General features: G+C 38.9%; 2 protein-coding genes and 1 long non-coding RNA gene across 10 annotated transcripts; 2 read left to right on the top strand and 1 right to left on the bottom strand.

The window, feature by feature from the left end:
• Positions 1-291: 291 nt before the first annotated feature.
• On the top strand, positions 292-9,857 carry LOC144004002 (bMERB domain-containing protein 1). 2 transcript variants are annotated; one of them, XM_077500848.1, is made up of 6 exons: positions 292-537; positions 3,101-3,218; positions 4,596-4,669; positions 6,288-6,402; positions 8,701-8,771; positions 8,858-9,857. In XM_077500848.1, exons 1-6 carry the CDS (start codon positions 483-485, stop codon positions 8,974-8,976), a joined length of 552 nt encoding a protein of 183 aa, XP_077356974.1. In that variant the 5' UTR covers positions 292-482; the 3' UTR covers positions 8,977-9,857. The 2 variants fall into 2 exon arrangements, with proteins under 2 accessions (XP_077356974.1, XP_077356981.1); XM_077500855.1 differs by lacking the exon at positions 292-537 and adding an exon at positions 1,303-1,366.
• On the bottom strand, positions 9,843-13,787 carry LOC144004014 (uncharacterized). The gene is made up of 3 exons (XR_013279161.1): positions 13,291-13,787; positions 10,162-10,231; positions 9,843-10,057 (listed from the first exon to the last, which is right to left on the bottom strand). It is a non-coding gene; the product is annotated as an uncharacterized LOC144004014 (long non-coding RNA).
• On the top strand, positions 13,718-27,258 carry tom1 (target of myb1 membrane trafficking protein). Of its 7 annotated transcripts, none has more exons than XM_077500792.1 (16): positions 13,719-14,086; positions 15,185-15,269; positions 15,349-15,427; positions 15,509-15,658; positions 15,774-15,908; positions 16,009-16,143; positions 18,015-18,131; positions 18,324-18,454; positions 20,040-20,082; positions 20,165-20,288; positions 20,562-20,625; positions 20,728-20,797; positions 21,249-21,314; positions 23,336-23,398; positions 23,787-23,826; positions 26,580-27,258. In XM_077500792.1, the coding sequence occupies exons 1-16, from the start codon at positions 14,035-14,037 to the stop codon at positions 26,672-26,674; spliced, it is 1,449 nt and encodes a 482-aa protein (XP_077356918.1). In that variant the 5' UTR covers positions 13,719-14,034; the 3' UTR covers positions 26,675-27,258. The 7 variants fall into 7 exon arrangements, with proteins under 7 accessions (XP_077356963.1, XP_077356918.1, XP_077356953.1 ...); XM_077500782.1 differs by having other exon boundaries at positions 13,721-14,086; positions 18,321-18,454; XM_077500837.1 differs by lacking the exon at positions 16,009-16,143 and having other exon boundaries at positions 13,718-14,086.
• Positions 27,259-27,346: the final 88 nt, after the last annotated feature.

The following is a 27,346-nucleotide window of genomic DNA, read 5'->3' as shown; positions in this document are numbered from 1 at the left end:
TCAGATTTTAGCCCTTAATAATCAGATCTGGTGAGTTTGAAGATAATGAATTTTGTTCAGATGTATGTTTTGATTGTGTATTGATTCTGAACTGCAGCGGATAATGGACATGGCAGATGGCACCATTGATAATTGTATAATATTGATGGTTTCTATAATAGCAGCATTAAAGTAGTGCTATTAAGAGGTAGATCAAGTCATGCTGATTATTTAATCACTTGAATAGTATATTTTTTTTTTTAGTCCACTGATAGTTGCTCGTGGCATGTCGTTGCATGCACGTGTCACTAGGCGGCGTCTCCGAGCGTTTGCTCAGCAGCCGGTGGTCCTCTCAGATCCCTACCGTGTTGAAGTGGTGGGTTCAGCATCCACGCGCAGCTCTCGCAACATTCCCTCTCGTTAAACAGCAGTGCCTCAGTGGATCTTGTACTAGTTTGCGCTGCTGAAGGAGGACAAATGGTGATGAACATGGAATAACAGACATGAACGAGACGACCGTGGATCAAGCACAAATGGATGAAGCAAATGAGAAATCAGGTGACTTTTTAATGTATTTATTTTTAAATGCTTCGTGAATGCATCTTTTGCGGTTAAAATTATTTTTTACACTTAATTTGGAGGGCACATCACAACTCTTGCAGGTTCTTACAGATCTTGTAGATATTCAGAAAACCGCATGACTTTAAATTCAAACATTGCCTTCAAAAGTCACCATGTGTCAACATATTTTTGTTTTGTAGACCATGTAAAAGGCGTATAATTATGATTAGTTTATTTTTGCGACCACAAGACCTGGGCATTATGCTACACGTTTTGTCTGAACGCTCTACATTGATTTGATGTTTTCCTGGAAAATGCTGACACTTTCTGCATGTTATAGCATGGTGTTATGTTTAAAAATAGCAACAAAATGCACTAAATGGCATCATTTATCCAGCATCAGATATTTTTGCATAATAGTAGCCAATTACAATTGTGTATTTATTAGCCTACTAAAAAAAATGAATAAAAAATAACACGTGCATGCAAAAGCTGACATATTTTTGGATCTAGATAAACCACATGCAGGCATTTGAAAGGTGAGGGAAATATCCACTGTATTAAAATAATTAAAAATGACAGGCTGTGAAAATTACACCAAGGCAAAGTTGGAGACTGGTGAGTCATTGGAGAAATGATAGAATCAAACGAACCATTCTACTTTTTTTTTTACTCGGCCAATTGGCTCATTGCACCCCCCGGTCATTTAACTGAATGAAGTTGCGGAAGCACCACATGAATGTTCCGGTGGGTTGTGCGTTCGCTGCTGTGGCATCAGTAGTGACTCACAGTGGGAGAGTGTAAATGTCCTTTCAGCCAAGCACAGGTAATTAAAAGTAAATCTCCGCTCTACTGGGTGACTCATCGCTACTGGTGAGCAGTAAAGGAGTAGGAGGATGTTGTGGGGAGGGGGTGCATGGGGACTGGCGCAATTATTCAGTGACACTGAAATTATGGCTTCAATTAACATGTGAACTCTCAAATGTTTAAAATTCTCCAATCATATTTTTTCACTTGTTATAATTAAATTAGCCATACTCACTCTGTCACAATATTAGATGTACATATACTAAACGTGGGGATAAATCCAACAATTCTCACTTGAAGTCTTCTATTGAACTCTAGTTTTCTACTATGCCCGTTAAATGCAACAGCCTAGGGATGGAATTTAGCTACAGTATATGGCATCATGGTGACTAGCTGTAAGCACATCTGTCTTACAGTCAAGTTGGCTCTGCTGTGTAGATGTTATGTTCTCCCCACGCTTGCTCATGTTATCTCTGGCTACTCTGGCATTCTCTCACATTCCAAAACATGGTAACCAGTCCAGTCTGAGCCTACCCACTCTTCCCCAAAGGTAGCTGTGATACCTTAATGAGAACGCCCGTAGGCTGCTCTTATGGTTGTTGTTGTTGTTTCGGTAGGCTAGCAATTTTCATGCTACAATAAACTAATTGACTGAACAGCTTGCAGCAGGATTGTAATTAGTGGACACTGCAGCATAGAAGCGGGTGTTTAATTACAAACATTCTTACAGTTGATTTCATTCTTAGGGCAGCACGGTGATGACTGGTTAGCACGTCTGCCTCCCAGTACTGAGGACTCGGGTTCGAGTCCAGGCTCCGGCCTTCCTGGGTGGAGTTTGCATGTTTTCTCGCTTTGCCTGCGTGGGTCTTCTCCTGGTACTCCGGTCTCCTCCCACATTCCAAAGACATGCATGGCAGGTTAATTGGGCGCTCTGAATTGTCCCTAGGTGTGCTTGTTAGTGTGGATGGTTGTCTGTCTCTGTGTGCCCTGCGATTGGCTGGCAACCAGTTCAGGGTGTCCCCCGACTACTGTCCGAAGCCAGCTGGGATCCAGCACCCTCCGCAACCCTCGTGAGGAGCAAGCGCTTCATAAAATGAATGAATAAATGGATGGATGGATTTCTTTCTTCAAATGGCACATACGGAAAACTGACTTTTTAAAGGGTGATGTCGACATAGTTGGATCTCTGGAGTGCATTTCTCACTCTTTAAATGTAAAAAAAAATAAACACCCAAGTAATTCTCGTTTGACCAGTTCTTAACATGTCTCTGAGAGGAAGCCATTCTTAACTTTCCAATCTTACCAATTTTGTTCATGTTCTGAAGAACCATTAATGTTCTGAACTGTTAATAAAGATTGAGAAGATTGGCTTAAATTTATTATTATTATTTTTTTAATACCTGAACCCAGACACACTCGGACTCTATCTGCAGTGACCCCCATATACTATTATATAGCAGCAGGGTTCACCAATTCCAGTACTCGAGGTCCAGAGTCCTGAGTCATATAATCAGCTCATCAGCATGCCTGATAATGATCTTGATCTTTAGTATCAGGTGTCATGTTTTTGTTCCATGTTTTCCAGGTTTTGTTTGTTTTTATGCTAGGGTTTGTAAATTGAGTTTGAGTTTCCTGGGCTATATTGTCTAAAATACTAACTTGTCAGTTGTCAAAGCCAAAAAGTTAAGAAGAGCTGTTCTAACTATTTCAGAATGAATGTATGAAATATATGTGATTGTTTATCTTTTATCAGGAGACGTCATCTCCATGGCTGATTCTTCAGTCACAATCGAGGACATTGAAGGCGAGCTGTTCAAAATTGAGCGACTCCGAAACGTCCTCGTGCGGAGAGAATCGGAGCTGAGATACATGTAAGACGTATTATTTTATATTATTATTATCAATTACTACATCTCAGTGTGCACATCCAGCACACCACCTTGGCATACACAAGCCAATTCTCTTTTTGTTGGGCCAGTCATCCATTTTCAATAGAAAAAAAACAACAATTGTACACTAGTGCTGTTTATCTTGACTGTTAAAATACAACATACAGTAAAAGGCAAGTTTGAGCTCTAAAATACAAATACTGTATACAGTGTCAAATATTTACAAAAACCAGCAGCAGTGATCAAGTAGCATAAGGGACTCATAAACTCACCCTGTCACATTCCAGTGCGAGATTGTGACTCACAGTACTATAGCACTAAAATTTCAGTAGGGTATATAGTATACATTAGTCCCTCAGGAGAATCAGACAATCCTCCACCATGACAGAAGGAGCATTCATGTGTGTCATGATGTGAAAAGTGTGAGAGCACACTATCGAACCCAGAGCACCAACTTTCAGATTTGTTCCTCCACTCAGATTTACTTTTAATGACTTCACCAACTTTCTGTCAAGACAGACCCTGTTTCGTTATTTTTACAGCCTTGCAACACTGCATGAGATTTACTAAACAAGGCCAGAGTACATTATAATAATCCACTTGAGAAACACATTTTATGATCTCCGCACAGTAGTTTTGGCATTCTTGTGCAAGTTAGCATCAACTCAGTGAGCCATATTGACATTTATAAACAACTGAAGTTCATAAGAATCTCAATCATCTTATTGGTCAAGTATGTAAATACACACAAGGGATTTGTCTCCGGTTGTTTGAGCCACACTACAGTATTACAGTAACAAGCAACTACTAAATGAACACTACAGTAATGTCATACCAAATGAATGGGAGAGAGGGAAACATACACTAAAATACAGTACAATGTGTCCAGAGTTTCTATTTTTGTCCGTCCTGTCCCTTTTGTCTCCTTACCAGCATTGTGTGTGCATGTAGGCTACATAAGCAGATGACCACAGATAAACAGAAATGAAATGAGATCTGATAACATGTTTGGATTCATTTCATGTGAGGGGACACGTGAAATTGCTGTATCACTACAATGCAACTGTCAGTTGTGCCTTTTAAATGATTTGCACCAATAGCTCCTTCCAAGCTCTTAATTAAACATCATCAAGTGATTTCAATCACATTACGCACATCACGCGAGTAGCCAAAGAAATTTGGAATAGTGAAAGAAAGAGGCTCTGAGCTTCAGGATGTTGAATGCTACTTACTCTTGCTCATCATTCAGAAACCATCAAAACCAAATCATCATGGTCGTGTTTTAATTGTCTATTTACGTATATTATACACTGTTTCGAAGGTCACCTTTTGTAATTGAATGTGTTCCCCCCCGTACAGGATGGATGACATTCAGTTGTGTCATGAAATCACAAGGCTGAAGAGAGAGCTGCAAAAACTGGTCTCAATTCCAGGTACATTCAAACCGCAGCCGCTTCCTTTGAATGCAGCTGTTGTGAAACACTATTAAGAAGACTCGTCTCTTACTCATCACTGAAGACCGCTACAAGGACTGTGTGGACTGCAACTACAAAAAAAAGTGATCACCCAATTTTCAAGGCTAATTCCCCTTGATTTTTTAAATGCACTGACAAATAATGATTCTTTCCTCCCACACCACCACTACCATTAAGTTTGTATGACATTCTAGAGCCATGAGAAAGGTTGCTGTGGCAACTAAAAAGATAAGCACAGACCACACCAGAGGGTGTTGAAAGTGAGTGTATGAAAAAATAAATAACTCAATGGCTTGAATGTATTCATAATTATCCCGAATACCACTGGCACAATGCCAGTGAATTTGGCATACTTCTATAGTGTACATAATACTTTGTGTAATTTACATGGCATTTGTTTTATTATTGTGCTATTTCTAACACTTCCATCACAGGCGTTACGTTCCAGACCACCCCGAATATAAGTGAAATCAGTGATATAGAAATGCCAACAAATCTGTCTTTGCAGTCACAATCAATATGGTTCCGTATTAACAATACAACTCAATAACTCAACATTGTTCAAACGTTAATATCCATATTTACGATATTTCCCAGCCTTGTTCAGGTGTGGCACTAACATTCTAACTGCTGTTACTTCAGGGACGCCCCCTGACTACGGTAGCCGTACTTAACCAATATTGATCCAAATAAAAGGCATACCTGATTATAAGGCGCACTGTCGATTTTTGAGAACATTAAAGGCTTTTAGATGCGCCTTAACCTGGCAATAGCCAGATGGATATGCTTTGCAATATCCATCTGGTACCTCTCCACAGTAATTTGGTCGGGAAAAGGTGGGACATTCCGTACAATAATTTGAGCTGATTGGACGATGCGTCATTCTACACGTTTGTTCTAACCAATCACGGCCATGGGTGAAAATTTCGAAATGTCGTCTCCGTTCATGTCGAAGTGGGGAAAAGCACAAACATCTTACCAGCTAGAAACGCACAAATCGCCCTTTGCTGTTCAACACTCAACAAGGAAACAGTGAGTAATTCTGCGAAAACAGAATTAATTGTAATTGTCCATGTTTGTTTGTTAGCCCCGGCGTCAGCGCTGGCTTCCTGTTTTCGGCACAGTTGCATGTCCCGCCCCCAAACACAATGTCGCTCTGTGATTGGTCTGAACCACCAGCGGTTCGGGAACGGCAGTTATCTGCGGGAGCGGTACAAGATGTATTCTCAGGGGTTTGTGAACTCACAAATACCGCGATAATTCATCTTGCGAGAGCAAGGTTAGGTGCACCTTATAATGTGGAAAATACGGTATTTACTGGACCAAAATCCACAAAATTGCGAGACCACTAACCTTGTCTGTGATGAATAGCTCTTTATAGAACAAACCTTAATGGAAAGTAGGATGTTGTCATTGTTTCGGGGGGTTATGTGTAATATTCTGAAATGGTTTTTAAAAAATCATCTTGTCTTCTAAATTTATACAGTATTTAAAGCCTTTTGTCTTCAAAAAAGAAAAACAAAGACTCAATGTCAGTGTAAAAAAAAAATGATTCTGTCACGTTTGACTTAAACAGACCAAGACAAGTCCAAGGAGGATCGGACGAGGGAGGAGGAGCTGCTGCAGCAGATCAGAAAGCTGGTGGAGACCAGAGACTTCCTTGTTGATGATGTGGAATTTGAGCGGCTCAGGTGAGGTTATTTGCTTGTCGCCTCCGTTCCGTACAGAGTAAAAAAACATTGCACCAATTTACAGTAAACTATTGGCAGAAAAAAAGTGTACTGCTGTGATCTAAAACTGTTGATTGCCGTAAAAAAAAAATACAGTACTGTGCTGTTAAGAAAATAAAATAAAAGTATTAGGGCACGTAATTGTTGATGGTTGAGCGGCTATTGCACATGGAGTGGTCGCTGGGGAGGCGGAGAAAATGGTTCACTAGAGCAAAAGGGTGGACATAAGATAGGCAGGGCACGACACGACGAATCACATACACACAGACGACGCGATACCTCAACAAACTCAAGAATGTCGGCCTACTTTCCTGACTTCCCAACTGTCAAAGTGCAACGTTGAATGAGTAGTGAGCTAAAATGACCGGTCAAATCCATGATGAAGGTACGAGGCACATAACGGAATGACAGCAGAACTAACAAACACACACACAGAAGGTGTGATATTTACCTTCTTAATGAGCCATGAGGGCATGATGGAAGTGCTGTTTCCTCCATTCGCTTCTCTATGAGAAATTCTAGGTCATTCTGCTCTCCAAGCACCAGCACCTCCCAACCCGAGATAACTAGCTGTTGGCACTTTGTGACGTCATAAGGTGTGGAGCCACCCCCGCACCACCTCTGTGTACTAAACGCACGCCCACTTTCTCTGAGACCTCCATGGGACATTGACAAAAGTAGCCTTTATCAGTAAACATTTTGTCCAAATGAATTCAAAGCAATCAATTATCTATCCTTCACATTTGCAATGCCAAAGGCTGTCTTAAAATCCCAGGTTTTGGCTAACACTTGTGTAAACTTCAAGTAAAACTTTGCACAATACACCCCAACTGCTCAAATAGGGTAGAGGTTAGTGTGCTTGCTATGTAAGCAAAAGGTCAAGGATTCATGTCCCACCCAAGTATTTTTTTTCCCTTTTTCTTTCCTCTCTCTTCGTCACTCTCCTCCCCTCCTCCTCCACGATTTCTTGCAGCAAGAAGCTATTTCGTTTCAAATGTTTATTGAAGAATTGATAGCTTGTGTGGCCCATTCAGAGGAGCGCCTGAATGCAGCGCTCCAACAGCAACCAGCCCAGACGAGAGGGGACGTGACAACCACACACGTGTGGGGCGTTTTACTTTTGCATTAAAATAACCAGCAAAACACCCAATATTTCATAAAAAATTATATCGCCATGGTGTCAAAGGGAAGATGTAATCATTATATGCCTATAGTTAACTGTGAAGTTCTTAAAATACCGCGATTGAATCCCTTTAAGACGCCGGATGAAAGTTAATGCTTCCTTTTCTTCTTAGGATGTCCCCAATCTTAAATGAAATACTGATATGAATGTGTGTCTGTGAATTTTGCCCTGACGAGTAGAAAATGACAAGGGTCCTAGTTGAATGAAAAAGAAAATACTTACTATACCGTACAATTGCAGTGCCTTACTGTAAAAAAAAAAAAGAAAAAGAAAGAAAAGAAAGGGAACTTTGTACCATATTATTTTACAGATGCTTGCTGTATTTGTTCCTCCATGACGTCAGAATTTGGAGTATGCAACTGTATTAATGCAAAACGGTGCACTACTGTTGAAAAGTCCCCGTATTTTTACAGCAATTTGTTACAGTGTACAGGTTAAGCCTCTAAATCTTCAGCCCCTCCCTTGTTGGTGGAAAAAAAGTTCACCATGTCTTGAAACCATTTGAGGTTATTATAACTGACTCAAGTAGCGGGTGTGTTTACACAACAAATTTTCCATTACACTGTAATAGTTTTAACACATGTAGTCCCCTGCTATTCACTTGATTACTTCTATAATTGCTATGTAAGAACTGCGCATTGCAGTTGGATAGTTATCGATTCTATATGGATGACTCGGGAATGCAGTGAGTTTCACATTCTTGGGATCTTTGCAATGCACACCTGGGATTTAACTTCTTATTTACATTATATTCTTAGTCTATGTACTGTTTTTCTATTTAATCACCTTATCCTGCACTTCTGTAATCATAGTTAAAACTCCTGTTACATCAACATTTTTCAAGTTGACCTGCTGTATGTTTAATTATTAAACAAGTATTATTTACAACCAGAAACGAACAAATAAATTCTTTGAAATTTGCTTTTCACTTTACCCAAGATATTTGCCTTTTCTGAATATCGCATTGTGGTTACTGATTGATTAGATCAGCAGCTCTGTTTTGAAACACTTCCAAATCTTGGTATTTCTCCTTTGAAGGTTTAACAGGAATGTTTGAAAACAATTGTTCTTCACAGAGAAAGAGAAGAAGACAGAGAAATGGCAACATTCTTGCAGCCCAACTTCCAAAATATTTTGGTGACTAAAGGTAAGCTTCACAAACATCTCAATGTCTTCGCTTTTAAAAGTCTTCAGTTTTGGCAAAGTCGATGAAAATGCACATTTTTCAATCAGGTGCTCTGCAAGACCAAAAGGTGGTGTCCAAATCTACCCACAGACCAGCACCATTTATCACCAAAACCGGACTAACACTACTAAAAGACTGCTGCGGCGTCACGTGCTCCATCATGTAACACGTCTGTGTGCATGCTTACACATATACTTTGGTGTACATTGTGTGCATTTGGAGGAGAAAATCTTTGACTCCTTAAAATGCAAGTTTTAAGATGTAAATTCTTGGGATCTTACAATAAGGGAACGCATGTCCTCAAAATACAAGGTGCATGTATTAACATAATGTTGTCAAGTGTTTGTATACATACTATCCAAATTGTCATATTTTGAATGTGATCTTGTTAAATGAACCGCAGGAGGGAAGCTGAATAAAGTATCGGGAGTCCTCATGTTAAGGCACACTCGACCTAAGGAGTTTAGACTTTTGGCTGCTTGTCCGCCAGTTTTCCCCTCGTCCGCTATTTAGCCCTTAGCTAGCGCTAGCGCTTGTGCACTTATGGGAGTATGTTTGGCTTTTTCGCCCTCTTTTTTTTTCTACATCATGGCCCCACAGAAGAAGAAAGCTCTGTCTTCTATCAATGTTGGTCCAGCCAAAAGAAAAGGTATTACCATGGAAACAAAGGTAAACATCATAAAAAGATTGCAGAAAGGAGAGACACAGACGAACATTGGCGAAAGTCGGACAGTCAGACAGCATCTTTTTTATTTGTTATTTTAATGTATTTTAGATTTTTTTATGCAAATTATTTTGATGTAAATATTGACTTTAATGGGGAAATTCGACGTAAGTCGAAATTTGGGTTACATCTCTAGGAATGGAACTCCAATGTAACGCAAGGACTCCCTGTATAGTATATTACTAGCATGCTAATTGGTAGTGCAATAATCACCACTGATTTGACCAAGCTTAAGGCTATGACACCCCCCTGTCGGTACTGCAGTTATACATATCAGAGTTCATGTAATGCCAAAATAAAGACGTTCATTAAGTTAAACAATGTTTGCAGTGTATTTCATTGAATTTGGCTAATAATGACTCATTTGTCAGGTATACTGTATGAATGTTTTAGCATCTTAAATCACAAGGATGCTACTGTAACACTGTAGTTGGGGGTTATTAGCGTTCACTGTGGTGAGATGTCCTCAGTCTCCTCACACTTGCTGCATTCGTTTGCCCCCACAACTCGATCCAGATACACTCTGCAGTCATAGATGAGTCATACAGTGCATGGTCTTAAAAAGCATCACCTCCTGGTTCAAATGAAGTCAACATAGCACCATCATTGTTTCAACAAAATACTTACATCAGTGGATAATAAAGAGAGCTGAATGTGAAATCATTTGGCAAGCAGTCCTTTCCTTTTAGCCACGTGACTGAAATAAAAGATTTCATCATTGTTGACATGGCAACAAACATCTATAACATGAACTGTACAGTGCATTAATGTGTTATTTTAGCCCTTTTCTTCTAGTTATTTGACATCTCTCCTTGGCAGGCAGAGGAAGGCCGTCACGCTTGGTTGCGGATCAACAGACCCGTGGACAGGCAACAGTCCCCAATGTATTTCATCTGAAGACTAATTAGTGGGCTACATAGTGTGAATCTATAGACATGCCAACCCACACTAATTGGGTGTTAGTGGGAAAAGCGGCTTGTCTTTCTGACTTGGCTGAGACATAAAAGGGTCCCTGGAAATGTGACATCAGGCATCGCCAATTAAATATTTTCTCCTAAACAGTTTTGACGGTACCAGAATAGTGTGACTTTAAATCTATAGTTTAGTCTTGAAGGGGATGAATTAAATCAAGTGTGCTACCAAGTAGTGTTAATTTTATCCGCCATTTTAAAATTTAGTCTCAGTTTTAGTCCAATTTCAGTCACACTTGTTAGCTTTTATCATAGTTATTCAACCTCATCCCGTTTTTATTTAGTCCATTTTTAGTCAACTATAAATCTAGCATTTTAGTCTTTATTTTAGTCAGGACAATCATTTAACCCCTGTACTTTATTTATTTATTTTGTCATCAGATTATGTTGAACATTTCGGATCTAAAACTATTTCACATACAATTTTCTCTCATCTTTTTGATGAAAAACAACTTGACACAATTACAGTACAGTATATTAACAAGTGGCTACTATAGCACCCTGCTATGAGTAAATTAGCTAGCATTAGCTAGTAGTCGGATTAACATTATTGTTGGAACATTATAGCTGTTAGATTAACGTTGCATTACATTATAACAAGAATTTGCTTCTTTTTTTTTTTTTAAAAAAAAAAAAAAAAAACTTTCACCGTGAATCCACCTTTCTGTCTGTCCCATGTGTTTGCGCATGTTGCACTCGTTAGCTGCAGATTTGAAAGGGGGTGTGTCGCTGTGTGTCACATGACAGTGACAGATTAACAGACACGATTTTACAAAATCATACTTCCAGTCTCGTTTACGCACATAAACAATACTCAAACACGGCACAATAACACATACACAAACAGATCAAACAAAACTCATGGGCATATTTTGTCATCACAATTAGAAACAATCAATACAAAAAAACAAAAAAACAGCACCCAACTGTGGCATATACATCCTCTGGAGCAGGTCAGAATCTAACATGATTTAAAAAAAAAAACATGAACATTTATCAGAAATGCTCATAATTTGTTGTATTTATTTTAGTGCTGTCAAAGTTAAAGTGTTAACTAATTAATTAATCACAAAAAATTATCGCATTAATCATGTATTAACGCAGATTAATCACAGAATTAAATTTGACCGCAGATGATCCTTTAGCTTGACACAAGATGGCTACGTTAAAGGTAGCACAGGTTGTGTTTGAACAATAAACGTAACATGCATTAAAGTGAAGCATTTCATAAATGTTTGCGTGTGACATTCAGAATATTTGTTCATGTCAAACTATTAGGGTCATTTTTTTCCACTTTAAATTATGCAAGTAATTACCTGATTAGAAAAAGAGGAGGATGAGATGTTCTCTTAACCTTAAAAGCCGAAAAAATTAACACATAAGAGGTGCATTTTAAAATTTGGCGGGCAAAAAATGTTGATAAAAAGCCTTTTAAATTAAGCGATTCATCGTGATTAATCAACATTTTAAGATGTGATTAATCTGATTAAAAAAATTAATCGTTTGACAGCTCTAATTTATTTATATACAATGGTTTGTATTGTTTTTTTTTCAACAGACCTAAACCTAATTGAAACAGTTCAATAACTTCGATTGATAATACATTTTAAAATTGCATCAGGAAGCACGACTGATTCCGATAGCCATTCGAAGATTAGAGTGACATTATGGCAGCACATAAATCTGATTGATGAATGAATGAATGAATGAATGAATGAATGAATGAATGAATGAATGAATGATTTGGAAGGTGTACAAGAGAATGGACTGTTGACGGGAGGTTATATACTGTATACTATAGGCAGACCCGTCACCAGAAAGAAATTGTAGGGGGGGCATTACCTTTTTTTGGGGGGGCACACTTTATCAACCTAAATCTAATGTTCATCAGGTTGAACAGCGGCATTGTGACAACTGCAAAAGTGTTCAGAAATATTTTCTGTCACTTAAAAGCGGCAGTTCGTTCTGAAATCTAAAAGACAAACTGAAAAAAAAAATGTGTAGTTCATTTTGCATTTATTCAACTCAAAAGTTCATTTGAAACAAATCCACTCTTCACTTCTGTAAACAATTATGTCCGAATGAATGACTCTGTGACCCAGCCCCTTCTATCTGGAATTGGCTAGCAGTTGCCTTCATTTGCATGTTGGATTAGGGCTGTACGATATGGATATCATTTTTGCCAGACATCTCTATTCTTTGATCTTTGACTCAGCATGAGACTTCACATCATTTTACTTTTTTTATGGTGCCTTCTGTATTTTGTGTTATTTTATTTCTATACTTGTACAGATTTTTAGTATTTTATTTGCGTGTATACTTATCTACTTATATTTACTCTAATTAATTTTATTTTGTGTTATTTTATTTCACTTGTGTCTACTAAAAGACTAATTTCTATTCCATGCACAGCACTTTGTATGCAGCAATGGCTGTTTTAAAGTGATTTAGAAATAAGGTTGAGTTATGTCGATGATATACAGAAACAACATATGGGTTCAGTGAAAAACTAAGCAGAATATCAATCCAAAAAGGATGTGTAAAGTGCTGTTTTTTTTTTAAAATTAGAACTTAGTGACAGTCATCAACATGAACAAACTTGGCAATAAAAAAGAGAATTCAACTCACATTGTACTGCAACTGCTTTAGTGATAAATAATTTTATGCTCCTTAGTTGTTGTTGTGTATGTGTGACTGCTTGGGTCTGTTAACAGCATACTGTGTATTGCTACAATTCATCCGTGCTGTGTGGCTTGACTAATTAAAATAAAAGTTTGCCACTCACTTGTAAACGTAACCAGTGGACTCAGGATTCCCAATGATGTCAACTGTGTCATCCTGGATCGAGGTTTGGCGTTTGGTGGCTCCCATTAAAGCGGCACGACGTGCTCACTGCTCAGTCTTTGTCCCAGCGCCAGCCGGCAAATGCGCACTATCTACCCGGAAGTAGATTTGGCTAAGGCACGTCTGCAGAGCGCGCGTCTCCCCCCACCCCACCCCATCCCTCCTTATCCTGATTGTCATTGGCTCGCTTAGTTGTCAATCACAGCCAAACTTGAAAGGAGGTATGTGGTTGGCTGGCACGCCATGCTTTACTTAAAACACAAGGCGCAAGTTTACGTGACTGATAGGACGAATAGTTGGTGAGTCATCTTGCTTGGGCGGGCACGGCTGACTGACAGGGCGGGCACGGACCCCCAAGGCCCGCCCATGGCGACGGGTCCGACTATAGGCTATGTCTTCTGTCTCCATGGTAGCGCTCGACAGATGAGACAGGCATATGCTTGAAGTTGTAGCACTAAAAACTGCCCAAGTGTGGCGCAATTTCATCAAGACGGTAGTGTGATGCTCGGATGACGCTATCCCTTTAATTCGTGACGCAGCTCAACTAGTGGCCCACTTTGTGCAGCTAGCAGGCGGGGTGCGGTGCAGCAGCAGCAGCAGCAGCAGCAGCAGCGAGCTCGGCCGCCTGGTGCGTGCGCCTCGGCCTAATTCGTTGGTGCTCTGCTGGGCCTTCACTGATTCCACAATGGAGTTTTTTCTAGGGAACCCGTTCAGCACGGTTGTCGGCCAGCGGATCGGTGAGCTTGTTTTCCAGTCACTCGTGCATGTTTTCAATGTACCGACCAAATGCCTTGCAAGCCCGGCGTCCTCGTTAGTCATTCTTTGCGCGCATTCACAAGCATTTTGTATAAAATTTAGTTTCAAATGCAAACATTACATAACGCACACCTGTGGTGTATAACATATAATTATTTCAATAATAGTTAAGCCTTTATTGAGACTGACAGAGGAGTAATAGGTAATGCTTAATTGACGTGCCTGCTAGCCAATGGTTAAGAAGAGGCGGGGTTAAAGCAGTCGCCGAGTTGCCAATTGATTGGTTGAAGCGTGGTCGACTTCCTGCTGACCTAAATCAGATACAAGTTGTCATGTTTTTGCATTGACTCATGCAAAGAATTAACTTAAAGTCTTATTACGAACTGCATGTATATTTACATGTTGCATCAATAATGTGGTGGGAAATATTATTGTTCTGGAAGCTTATTTCTTTCAGTAACATGAAGACGAGCGGAATTGTAGACTTTGTATTTATTGTTATCATGCTACACATGATATACAGTATTATCACTCACGAAATTAGAAACTAATATTATTGTTGCTAAATTAGAAAGTAATATTATTCCACTTTTTCTAGCGTTGAAAAGTCACAAATGTAATAAATAATTGTTCTTTCTTTCTTTCTTTCTTTCTTTCTTTCTTTCTTTCTTTCTTTCTTTCTTTTTAAATTAAAGTTCTACTGCCCATTACCTATTTTGTTTATACTGCATTACCACACTGGTCTCTGGCATGTTTCAGCTCCTTCGTGAGTCTTATAGATGGTATTTCCAAACAAATGTTCTAAGACCTATGGAGGTAGCCGTTTCCAGTACTGTATTTTACAAATTATTTGAATGAAATTAAATGACTATGAATTATAATCTTCTGGTATCAAATGAACAAACATAAGCACATCTGTTAACTATTTATGTGACTGCTAATATAATTAAGATTTTTATTCCTTTAAAATTGTATTAGTATTTTTTTCAATATCTCTCGCAAATAAGATTTCATTTAATATAGAACATAAACACATTTACAACGCATATTTGTCTGACTGTTGGGTTTGTCTGTCACAGAGATTGCAACCAGCTCTAGCCTTCCATCAGAAGACTGGTCTCTCAACATGGAGATCTGCGACATGGTGAACAGCGCCGAGGAAGGGTGTGTTTGTGTGCGAGTGAGCGTAAGCAACAAGTTTAGGGCTGCATGTATCTGAAAGGTCCATATTCTCTAAATCCAGACCCAAAGATGCAGTCCGAGCCATAAGAAAAAGGATTGTGGGGAACAAGAACTTTAAGGAGGTCATGCTGGCACTCACAGTGAGTGTATCCACACATCTCCGCCCTGTTATTGTCCTTGTCATGTGTAATCAGACACGATACACATTTTTCTGGTTCCAGGTGCTTGAAACATGTGTAAAGAACTGCGGCTTCAGGTTTCACATCCTAGTGACCACAAGGGATTTTATCGAGGGGGTTCTAGTCCGTTCTATCATCCCGAGGAACAACCCACCTCTGATCGTGCACGACAGAGTACTCGGCATCATACAGGTCGGCCGGGGCTACACGGGGAGAAAAAAAAAAGCTATTTTTAATCTGTATTGACATTTCTGTGGTCACATTCCGTGAAATCTTGTGTTAAATTTGTGGTTGTCATCTTTCCAAGGCGTGGGCAGACGCATTCCGTAGCTCGCCCGACCTGACGGGTGTGGTGTCGGTGTATGAAGACCTGCGCAGGAAAGGGCTTGAGTTCCCGATGACGGAATTGGATGGCTATCCGTCAGTCCAAGCCCCCAAAATGGTACAAACGACTTTTCACTACTGACTCTTGAACGCTTAATGCTACCTTTCATCTTTAGTCAACCTTTCTTCTGGGGTTCTTTCTGTGCCTTGCTTACCAGGCCTCGTCTCGGAACGGGCCTGCGGTTGTTACTGTCCCCGCTGCACTGCTCTCCTCCAAACCTCCCCTAATCCCTCCCCAGACCCTTGAGCTAAAACAGACGCTAGATGGAAGTGATGCCTTCACTCCCAATCAGGTGATGGACTTTGCTTCACTTTGGGGGATCTTTTACTGCACTTTATTTTCTGTACATGCTACCTTGACTCACAAGTGCCCTAATTTATGAGTTCTTATTGTTATTTGTAATTTCTTATTTTTTCCTTGCTTTGTTTGGCTTCAGACTTAACTTCCCGATGCTCACAAGCATTGTAACAGGCCGTTTTCTGATGTCACTCACTAGCCCACGCACCGTAGGCACATATACAACAATGCAGTTGTGACTTACGGCTTGTCCCAGCATTCAGTAATTGCACTTAAAAAAAAAAAAAAAAAAAAAAGAGAGAAATTCTTATTTCTTTACATTCTTATTTATTATGTATAGTTGTGCTTGAAAATATGTACTTATGAGCACAACTGTAAATGTACAAAAGCTAAACGCCACTTGATAACACAAAAATGTTATGAATCGTCACCAAAATTCAAATGCGCATCTCTACTCATATCAACTTAAACCTCTGAAAATGGGCATTAAATCGTTTTCTCACCATACAATGCGATTAAAAGTTTACACACCCCTAGGTTATGTAAACTTTCAAGCACAACTGTGTATGCATTAGTGTATTATCGCATAATAAAACTAGTGTTTTGGGGGGCGCTCAAACAGATTCAAGGCATTTCAATTCATATCCATCCTCCCCACATCGAGGTGTGGATGAAGCGCTATATAAAAAGCAGGGTAAAAAAATTGATTTGACGGACAAGTTCATTGAGTTTAGAGATGTAACGATATCCTAACATCACAATACGGTATTATCATGATATGAAGCTCTCGATACGACAATTAGCACAATATTGTGGGGAGGTTGGCGATACTTAAAAAAGGTCACATTATAGTAAAAAAAAAAAAAAGAATTCGTACTAAAAAACGCACAATATTGTGCTTTTGTACATAACAGCAATGCATATAAATCTCTAATAACACTTAATATTGAGGCTCTTACTTGCTAAAGCACACACACATTGAGTTTCTCAACAAATTGACCCGCTTCACAGTCATATTACGTTCCCCTTCATCTGACAATTAGCATAGATTTTAAACATAGAAAGGACAAAACATCCCTAATGAAAATTAAGCTACACTAAAAAAAACTAGCCACCAGAGGGTGCTATACTTGCACAAACGGAAATCAACTTGACTTTTTTTAACAGATGTGTTGCTTTTAAATATCATGAACATGACGACGACGATATTGTGGCAGTTTTAATATCACAATATCACGATATTGTCCTTAATGTTACATCCCCAATTGAGTTACAAGCTAAGGTATCATTCCGCATATTTCCATTCATCACATTACATGCGGACACATTTTCTCACAGCCCTCCATACCCATCTACTATTTAGCAACAGTTTACAAATAGAGGCTATCTGACCACAACAGTAGATAAATAAAGAGCCAGTAATTAATTTAGTTTGGATATAAAATTCTACCTACAAAGTAATAGTAACTAGAAAGGCACTCTGCTTTTTTCCGGGAGAAGATAATACCGACTTGAAGCCACAGTTGTGTAATTGTTGTGTAATCCTGCTAACTCACTAACCCATAAATATTATACCTCTTCACTTCTGACTACATAGAATAGCACTCAGTGGAGAATAAGGTGTTACGAATCATGACTTGCTGTAGTTGTTGCATAAACCTATTTTCTATATTTTACTCTTAATCAAAACATAATGCTAAATCAATCCATTGTAAACAGAACACTGTTATTTATTTCATATGAAGGCTGATTTAAAACATAGTTTTAGTATTGGATCTCAATACATTACTAAAAAGGGGTTGATTGTCGCAATGTGTCATTATTTGTTATTGTTGTGAAGTAAACTATGAACTATTAATACTCCAGGTGGGAGCACTAAAGGCAGAGCTGGGCGTGGTGCGGAGTAACCTCACAATGATGTCTGACTTGATGAGTCAGCTGGACCCTGTGACAGTAAAACAAGCTGACATGGAGTTGCTGGAGGTACCACAATTGCACATATTCCGCTGTGCTTTTTATTATCAACCTAAAGATAATATTGCTTTATTGTGCAAGAAAATGTTTCCCGCCCTTTCACGTTGCCCTTAACTGATCTCGCACGTTATGTATGTGCTACATCTGCGCCACCACAACCCCCCCACCCACACATTCTCTTTTTGATTGTGTCATTAGCAGTTATACACAGTATGTAAGGAAATGCAGGACAGGATAGTGAAGATTGTCCCCAGGCTTAGTGAGGAGAAGCTGATTGAAGAGTTACTAGCAACCAATGACGAGATGAACACAGCCTTCTCCCGCTATCAGAGGTGAACCACTTTTTTTTTTTTTTAATCACTATACAAAAGTAAGGCAATGAAACTACTTTTTGACTGAATTGACAGTGTCACAATCTTTTGGATCAGGAAATTGTATCAGAAAAATGTTAAATGTGCATTTATACTGTAACAGTACTTGTGATCTCAAAGTGGACCCATGGATAATCTACAAGTGAACCTTTAAACACCCTATAATATAATAATTTCCTCAAAATGTAATAAATTTGAAAACGTAATAAAACTTGCATTTAATTTGTTTAAAAAAATGTAATAAAAATCCAATACTGTAATCATTTAATCAATAATATAATTAAAACAATCTAGACTATTGTAATCACATTTTTACCTATAGTTTAATACTTTTCTACATCATATGTAGGGATGTCCCGATCCCGATCACGTCATTTTCAGCTGATTGGTATCGGGAGAAAATGATCTGGGTTTGGATTTTTGGCAATTTTGTTTTTATTATAATTATTTTAGGGGCTACAAAGCAACAAAATCATCCAGCGGTAAACATATTGCCAAACAAAACATTTTATTTATTTTTATTTATTATATTGTACACTTCTGATGCCCCCCTGAATTTGCATATGCAGACAAGACCCAAGGATCAAACTCCTAAAACGTCAGGAGAATCATTCCATCAATCCAGAACGGGGATTTGCATAGTGAAATTTGCATATCGACGCCTTCGCCTGGTCATTTTTTCAGATTTTTCAGGAAACATCAGAAAATGAACCATTTGCATAATAAGGAGATGATTTAGGCAAAATAATAATAATAATTTTTGCAAAAAAAAAAAAAAAAAAAAGCAATTACTTTAAGAGGGTGATAATATACAGTTTGGGGGTTGAAATCAACTCTTAAACACTTTCCGTGAAACTTTTTACACAATCTTTGCTGTGAATATGACTGTCTAAGATTCTTTAAACACAAAATATAAAAATTTGGACTGAAAATGAACATATCTGACACGTTTTACATGATCAGTTTTCAGAATAATAGATCCACCTGAAAATGTAATCCCCAATAATATATCCATCCATTTTCTTGACCACATTCCTCACATGGGTTGCAGGGGGTTGCTGGAGCCTATCTCAGCTGGCTCTGGGCAGTAGGCGGGGGACACCCTGGACTGGTTGCCAGCCAATCGCAGTGCACACAGAGATGAACAACCGTCCACACTCACAAGCACACCTAGGGACAATTTGGAGCGCCCAATTAACCTGCCATGCATGTCTTTGGAATGTGGGAGGAGACCGGAGTACCCGGAGAAGACCCACGCGGGCACAGGGAGAACATGCAAACTCCACCCAGGAAGGCCGGAGCCTGGACTTGAACCCGTGTCCTCAGGACTGGGAGGCGGCTAACCACTGATCAACTGTGCCGCCCCCCAATCATATAATAAATAATTTACATTATCTGTAAAAATATTATTTCAATAGTCAAAAAGATGAATAATTGTCTATTTGTTGTAAACAAGTGGAGGAGGCCCGTTGGGATACTTTGTCTGCAATCATGTATGTTGCTACTTACTGCTCTTTGTTACGACCATCCTTTTTTATGTGTTTAGGTTTGAAAGACAATTAACAAACGGTCCAAACCCAACGCAACAGGTAGGTAACCACCATGTCGGCAGACATTGATGTTATTTTTTTAGGTTGACACTTCACATCTCATCCTTTTTTGCGTTTGCAGAACCATACATATGTAAACCTAACAGACCTCAACGTGAGCCAATCAGCGGCCGCCTCAGTCACCAATGGGGGTTCGCTCAGATGCTCAAAAGAAGACAGTTTGTCCAGCCAGATGGCAGGACTCAGTAAGTTATTTAAGATGGCTTGTTTTTGTTTTTTTGTTATATAATTGATGTTGACTAAACTCATTGTGGATAACATTGCTTTTTTATTTAATGACTGTAATCAAGGAAAGCTGACTTGTCTTGTATTTCATCGCATTTTATGCAATTACACTTTTGTTACACTTTTTGGGTAGGGCTAGCCTCTTTTAGGCATACTTTGTGGTTAATGTGTGATCAAGACTACAGTCTACTTTTCCTTCACCTCATAAATTTTTTTTGCTGTTTTTTTGACAGACACAAGGGAAGGAGATGACGTGGATGCATTTTTATACAAAAATAACTCAACTCATAGAGGAAGGTACAGTATAAAATCTCACAAAAATATGCTTTTTTGGTGGGGGGGGGGTCTGAATATATAATTAGCCTAACTTGTAGTTCACCAAAGTGAATTTGGTTTCAGTGAGCATACAGACATTGGACTAGATGGCCTTGCACAAGCTCAGGATACCACCATGCAAAACTCTAAAGCGGTAAGCAAAGTTTTCACTTAAGGTTATGTGCTTAAGTTGCTAATGTGGCTCGTTTTCTAACTTGCAAAACAAAAACTGATTTTGGATTTGGTATTACGTTTTGTTAAATGTTATGGTAATACTGTTTCATGGGTAGAGGAAATAAGACTTCAAAGATGTACATGGTTGTTCCAACAAAAAAAAAAATGACATCAGTTGATATATTGATTTATTTTCTTTTTTCATCTTCTAGGCACACAAAATTAAATTGCCTTCACAATGAAAAATCGCAACAATATATTCAAACGGATATGTCTTAACACTCTCTATGCCAGTGCCTCCTTGTTGCCCATGTGGGTGAAAGTGTCTTGCTGTGTTGTTTTGCCTCTATTAATGTAATCATTAGTGTCAAGAAATGGATCAAAATCACGTGATCCTATTCTGAAATAATTCTCTTATCTGTGCAACGAAGGATTACAGCCCAGCCTCCTCCCACAGCTCCTCACCAAAGTTAGACTGGATGATTAAAAGGGGAATGGTGGGTCCATATCTAAAGAGTGCCTGATTTCCCCGTCCACTGTGTTTTTTGTTTTTTGTTTTTTTTGTTTTTTGTTTTTTTAATTCTGGGTTTTGTAGTAGTAGTCGTCGTAGTTTTTGTGTCGTCATGAGGTTGCAGTTCACTATTGCTTTGGCCAGTGGTCGGTTTACTTTTTCAGCCCTATAAATGTTTGGTTTGCATGCTCGTCAAAGTGTCACAGACTTCGATTATTTGAATTGACATGGTTGCATAAGGAGCATGGAAAGGTTTGCTTTGCTCTGTCTTGATGTTCCATTTTCTTATTATTTTTCTCTCTTTGGGGCCTATTCACTAAAGGTTTGCGTCGCCTTTGCACCGCGCTAACCGGAAAAATGGAGCAATCTGGGAGCGCCTAATTCACTAAACACGCACAGATGGGGAAATCCGTCACTAAGTGCGCGGCCAAACAGATTGCGTCACGGTGAGCCGGTGTTTTTTGCGCGTATGTAAATGAGGTAATTTGTATACATTTGACGCAAAATATGCCCACCTCAATGCAAATGAGACTCATTGATATGGAGCGTCTAATTCGCTAACGCCAGCACAAACAGCCACACCGAGTTTGCGTAACGCAAATAACGTTTTTGGAAGGCATGTATTAACCTGACGCAATGCGGGATCATGTGACAGCAGTGCGTGCTATTTGCAGCACAACATACACAGCAGATCACGCGGAGGGGTGAGGGGATTTTCCCGTGTTGGTTTAGGACAGTGCTTCTCAATTATTTTCTGTCATGCCCCCCCTAGGAAGAAGACAACATCTTGCACCCCAACCAATGGGCTCTTTGCACAGCTCGACTACTTCCTGAACTGAATAGCACATTTTTGTTTCCTGTTTTTCATGAGTGGACAAACTGATTAATCAAGGTGTGTCTGGCCAATGTTGTTGTAGTTACTGAGATCAGGCACACCTGGATTAATCAGCTTGTCCATTCATGAAAGACAGGAAATGAAGGAATGGTGTTGAATTCAGGAAGTAGTGGATTTGTGCAAAGAGCCCATAGGCTTCGTCATATTTCCTCGTCTTAGCTTTCGGGTAACTTTCGTTTGTCTCTTTATCTCCGTCTCTCTCCGCCTGTCTTCTCATTTAAAAAATTTAAATATTTTTTCATGGTGTCACTTGAGGGTCTGCTACACTTCGTGCCTACACTTCATACTCGTACTGTGTGAAAAGTGCGCAAGCTCAGTGCAAACAAAACCCCTACACCACCTAGCGAATGCTCCCTGCACACACTCTGCCAACAAGAGCCCCATTGCCCCCTAATGTAGTGGAGGTGCAATTGCACTTTATTCTAAAACGGTAAAAAAATAAAATAAAATAAAAATAAAAAAGCATGTTCCCCGAGGTCAAACGCGCCCCCCTGGGGGGGCCCCGCCCCACTATTTGAGAAGCACTGGTTTAGGACAACATAACCCGGGCTGATCGGCAATGGCGAGGAGGCATTTTACGGTCATTTTTTACGTGCCAGATGCATACTGTACGACCACGCCAACCTCTGAAAATATATTTTTAAAAAACGATTGCACCAATAATTTGTACTTTATGAATGAATGACGTCATTGTCGTCCTCTCTGCTCTGTACAGCTTAATGGCACTATAAACGCTTACTCTCGGTCCAACCTCGCTTTCTGATAATGTCATCTTTCTCGCAACTGTTACTATAACAACCATGTTGTTGGCACAAATCCATTGCCATGTGGGGTAAATCAGGTGCAAATTTGCTCCAAGCTGTCAGTTTTGTGGGCGTGTTTGCGCCGGTATATGATTAGAGCAATATCCTTAGTGAATAGGTGGATAACTGGGCGCAGACTCCGGGTGCAGTTGTGGTGCAATATTTCGCGCTATTACCGGACGCAGCACATTCTTAGTGAATATGCCCCTTTGTGTCATGTAGGGGTGGTAATTTTGTGGCATTTATTTATTCTTAAGGGGATGAGTCACTGTTATTGTTGTGTTTTGATATATTTTTCATCTCTCTTAGATTCCTATCAAGCAGTCCAATGTAATGGAGGATATTGAGAAATGGCTTGAGCTGGATGATGAGGTGAGCAGTAGGATCGCTCATACTTTAAACTGTGCTTTAACATTCAAATCAAACTGTATAGAATGTGTGAATAGCCTGATACCAATTGCCACAGAATATTTTTAGCAGTTAGATCTTGAATATTATATATCAATAATGGGATTCCATCCGTCAATCCATTTCTTCCGCTTATCCAGGGGTCAGATCACAGGGGCAACAGCCTAAACAAAAGCCCTGAATTTCTTCTCAGCAATCCATTTCACAGAATCAACCTTTGATGATAATACTCCCTTCTATTGTCAATAGCAGATGTCAACCTCCCTTTCTTTTCTCATCCCAAGCAGAATAATAGCAACATAGCATTTTATTTAAATGCAATAAAATGATTTATTTTGTGTTTGTGGCACAGTATGATGACTTTGAGGACTCTGATGGTGTCACAAGTGAAGGTGAGCAACCTTGAAACAGCCTTCCCTTTCCATAACAAACCAATTTGTGGTATTATTTTGTAAATTATTATTTATTTATTTATTTATTTATTTTTATTTATTTATTTTAAACAAAGCTTGGACTTGGATTTGGCTCTGTCAGACACTGTGTGTCTTTTGTTTGAGTCTTTTTGACACACTTCATACAGTGAGGTGACTTGACTTACAAGTGCACAACTTGTGAGTTTTTCACTATAAACTGTCATCCATCCATCCATCCATCCATCCATCCATCCATCCATCCATTTTCTTGACCGCTTATTCCTCACAAGGGTTGTGGAGGGTGCTGGAGCCTATCTCAGCTGGCTTTGGGCAGGAGGCGGGGTACACCCTGGACTGGTTGCCAGTCAATCGCACTATAAACTGTGACTTGGTTAATTTGTGTGTGTAGGTGTGTTTGAGTTTGGTCACAGAACAAATTCAAATCAAGGCCCCACTAATTGCAGCTGATGTAACTTAAATTCGGATTCATGCACCCATTTTAGATTGACATGTATGTATCTGTGCCTATTCATTTCATCCCGTTTTGTCATTTGGTTATTTTCTTGTAGCAGGTTGTGTGTGTGTTTTTCCTCTAATGGTGCACAGCAAATGGCCAATGTTAGATTTACCAACAAGAGTGTTAAATCTAACACTAGAAAAGTGTTTGTGTCCACATCAATAAGTGTAAATCTGAAACTTTGTTTAAAAAAAAAAAAAAAGTTACTTTTTTTTCCACACTCTACCAGTGTTACTCCAACACTGTACAGTGTTAAAAATCTAAACTCAGCTCAACTTAACTCAACTTTATTTATATAGCACTTTAAAAGAAGCATTGCTGTATACGAAGTGCTGTACATGAAACAGAAATTGGTCGTGCAGTAAAGAATAAGATGAGGAAAAACAAGCACAAAGCAAACATTTTGAGTATACAAGTTTTTCTTTTTGTTTTTTTTTTGTTTTTTACAAGTACAGTAAATACATTTTATATCTGTAAATTAAAAACAATAAGTAGCAGAGTGAATAAATAAATAAATACATAGATAAATAAATAAGATAAACATCAGATTCATAACACAAAGTACAGCACACACCACAAAACACCAAAAAACAATGTTAAGTCTCATGGTGCGCCAAAAGCCGAAGAACACAGATGGGTTTTAAAATTAGATAAAGAGGGGAATTGCCTAATATTTTGTGGAAGGTCAATCCAAAGGGAGAGCAACTGCAAAGGCTCGATCCCCTCTAATTCTGCACTTTGTCCTCGGTACCTCCAATTGTGTCTGGTCTGCTGACCTGAGGCACCGGTTAACACTGAGTAGTGTTGAAAGTACTCTACACTTGTGTCAGTGTTAAACATTTAATTCTGCTAAACTACTTAACTCTGGTGTTGAAAAACCTATGTGTATTGCACTACTGTCTGTATTTAAAAAATTAACTCCAACTACACTTTACTCTGGGAAATAGTTAGGGCTGGGTATTTCCGCCAACCTCACGATACGATACGTATCACGATACAGGGGTCACGATACGATACGTATCGCGGTACATATGTATCCCAATACTTGATCTTCAAGGCGATACGTATCCCGATATATTACATTAATTTACTTTCATTTTAAAATAACAGTCATATCTATACCTAAAGGATATATTTATTATGCTGGATGACAAAAATATTTTTGTTAGCAGCTCTTCTGGTTCACCACCTAGCGGCATGCCTGGTCGAAATGTGTACGCACTGCAGAGCAAGGAGCAGTTTTCACACACACCGGGAAAATGTATTAATATGCATGACCCGATATGAGCAAAAATATCAAAGTATTAACATTACAGCTCTAAAATGTGCTTATTTGAAATATTTGGGGAAATAAAAACGGCATTTTTTTAATGTAACACATTCTATTTCGTTTTTAAACAAAATATACGAAAATTGGTACATTAAGACACGTACCATGTTAAGTTTATAAGTAAATAAATGTTGATATCCTTCCTCTGCTTTCATTTTTCTTAGCAAGACACAGTGTCCAATCACTGGCGAGCTATTTTTGCATTAATTGAAGGCAATTAACTTCAAAGATGCTGTTGGTTTTTATTTTTTTTGGGTACAATGTAAGCTGCAAAGGCAAACGTTAACTGCCTTAACGAGTAATATCGATTCCTATGCCTGCGTATCTATACGTGTATTGTAATGAGGCTCGCAACGATATATTGCCGTATCGATTTTTTTAGCACATCCCTAGAAATAGTACGTAGTTCATTTATATAGTGTTTTCCTCCTTACAAGGCCCTCAAAGCGCTTTACTTTTTGACTGCTGATGACACGGCATCAGGAGCAACTGGGGGTTCAGTATCTGGCTCAAGGATACTTTGACAATGTTGCACTGGTCTGGGATCAAACCCACACTCTCAAGGTTGGGAGGCGAGCACTCTATCACTGAGTCACGCCGCGTCAACAGCAATAACAACTGGATGTATCACTATTGAGATCTTGACAGCATGCTGGAAAATTGGAAAGTTTCTCCTTGACCGGAAATGAGGGTGTGGTCAATTTAACACTCAAGGTAGTGCTACTCAGGTTACACCCAACATCCACCCCAACACTCAAGGAAATTTACTCTGACAGTGTAACTTTTTATCCTAATAGTGTTAAAATAACACTGCTTACTGCATATTTGATCAAGCACTGGACATTTAACACTGACCAATTTGCTGCGTTTTGTCGTCTTGTGAAGAATTTGACAGGTTCTTGGCACAAAGAGCGAAGGCAGCTGAGCGGTTGCCATCAGTGCGACAGTCTTCCCAGGATGCCAATCACTCCGAATCCTGAGCTGCAATTCAGCCTGCCACAAGCGTAACTCTCATAAAGTCCCTCTGCCATAAGGGACAGATGGAGATGTGTTTTGGTTTCATGCATCAAAGGCACATTTGGCATGGAAGATTTCAGCCCATATTTACTTCTTGTGTATCCTGCTATTGCTTTACTGGGGTTTTAACTGGTAACAAGTGAATGAAGTCCAGAGGATTTTACTTGATGTAATTAGGTGGTGGTAATGCAAACATTTGCACAATTTCTATGGTAACATTCCTACTATTGAAAATGTGGAATATTGTTACTAAAACAACTTTTGCAACAAAGATAACTATATTGCTATGAACTTTTATTTGTGGCATCTCATGAGTTACAGATAATGCCTCTGTCAAAGTAGCAAACACTGTTAACTTATTATGTAAGAAAAGTTCAGATAATTTCTCATGTGAGGAGTTTGAGGCTTCTTTTCATTTTAATATTGATATCGGATGTAAAAGAAACGTAATTTAGTGTTTCTTTTTTTTTTTTTTACTTCCATAATATTTCTTTGTCCAAATGTTTTAAGTTTAAATGCAGTGCAATTAAATAACCAACCAAACTACCATGATTTAATTTTTCCCTGTTATCACTGACACTCACCCCTATGTCAAAATAAACAGATGACTTTTTAATATCAAACATATTACTATT

The sequence above is a fragment of the Festucalex cinctus genome, chromosome 1 (genome assembly GCF_051991245.1).
Source record: "Festucalex cinctus isolate MCC-2025b chromosome 1, RoL_Fcin_1.0, whole genome shotgun sequence".
NCBI lineage: Eukaryota > Metazoa > Chordata > Actinopteri > Syngnathiformes > Syngnathidae > Festucalex > Festucalex cinctus.
The sequence above is the reverse complement of the archived record's forward strand: the minus strand, read 5'-3'. Positions and strand labels throughout refer to the sequence as shown.

Bases quoted from the DNA above. Each gene is read 5' to 3' on its own strand.
- LOC144004002 (XM_077500848.1), top strand. From the start codon at position 483: ATGAACGAGACGACCGTGGATCAAGCACAAATGGATGAAGCAAATGAG. The intron at 3,219-4,595 runs GTAAGACGTATT...CCCCCCGTACAG, and splicing joins GAATCGGAGCTGAGATACAT to GATGGATGACATTCAGTTGT. The intron at 8,772-8,857 runs GTAAGCTTCACA...TTTTTCAATCAG, and splicing joins AAATATTTTGGTGACTAAAG to GTGCTCTGCAAGACCAAAAG.
- tom1 (XM_077500782.1), top strand. From the start codon at position 14,035: ATGGAGTTTTTTCTAGGGAACCCGTTCAGCACGGTTGTCGGCCAGCGG. The intron at 18,455-20,039 runs GTGAACCACTTT...TTATGTGTTTAG, and splicing joins GCCTTCTCCCGCTATCAGAG to GTTTGAAAGACAATTAACAA. The intron at 20,289-20,561 runs GTAAGTTATTTA...TTTTTTTGACAG, and splicing joins CAGCCAGATGGCAGGACTCA to ACACAAGGGAAGGAGATGAC.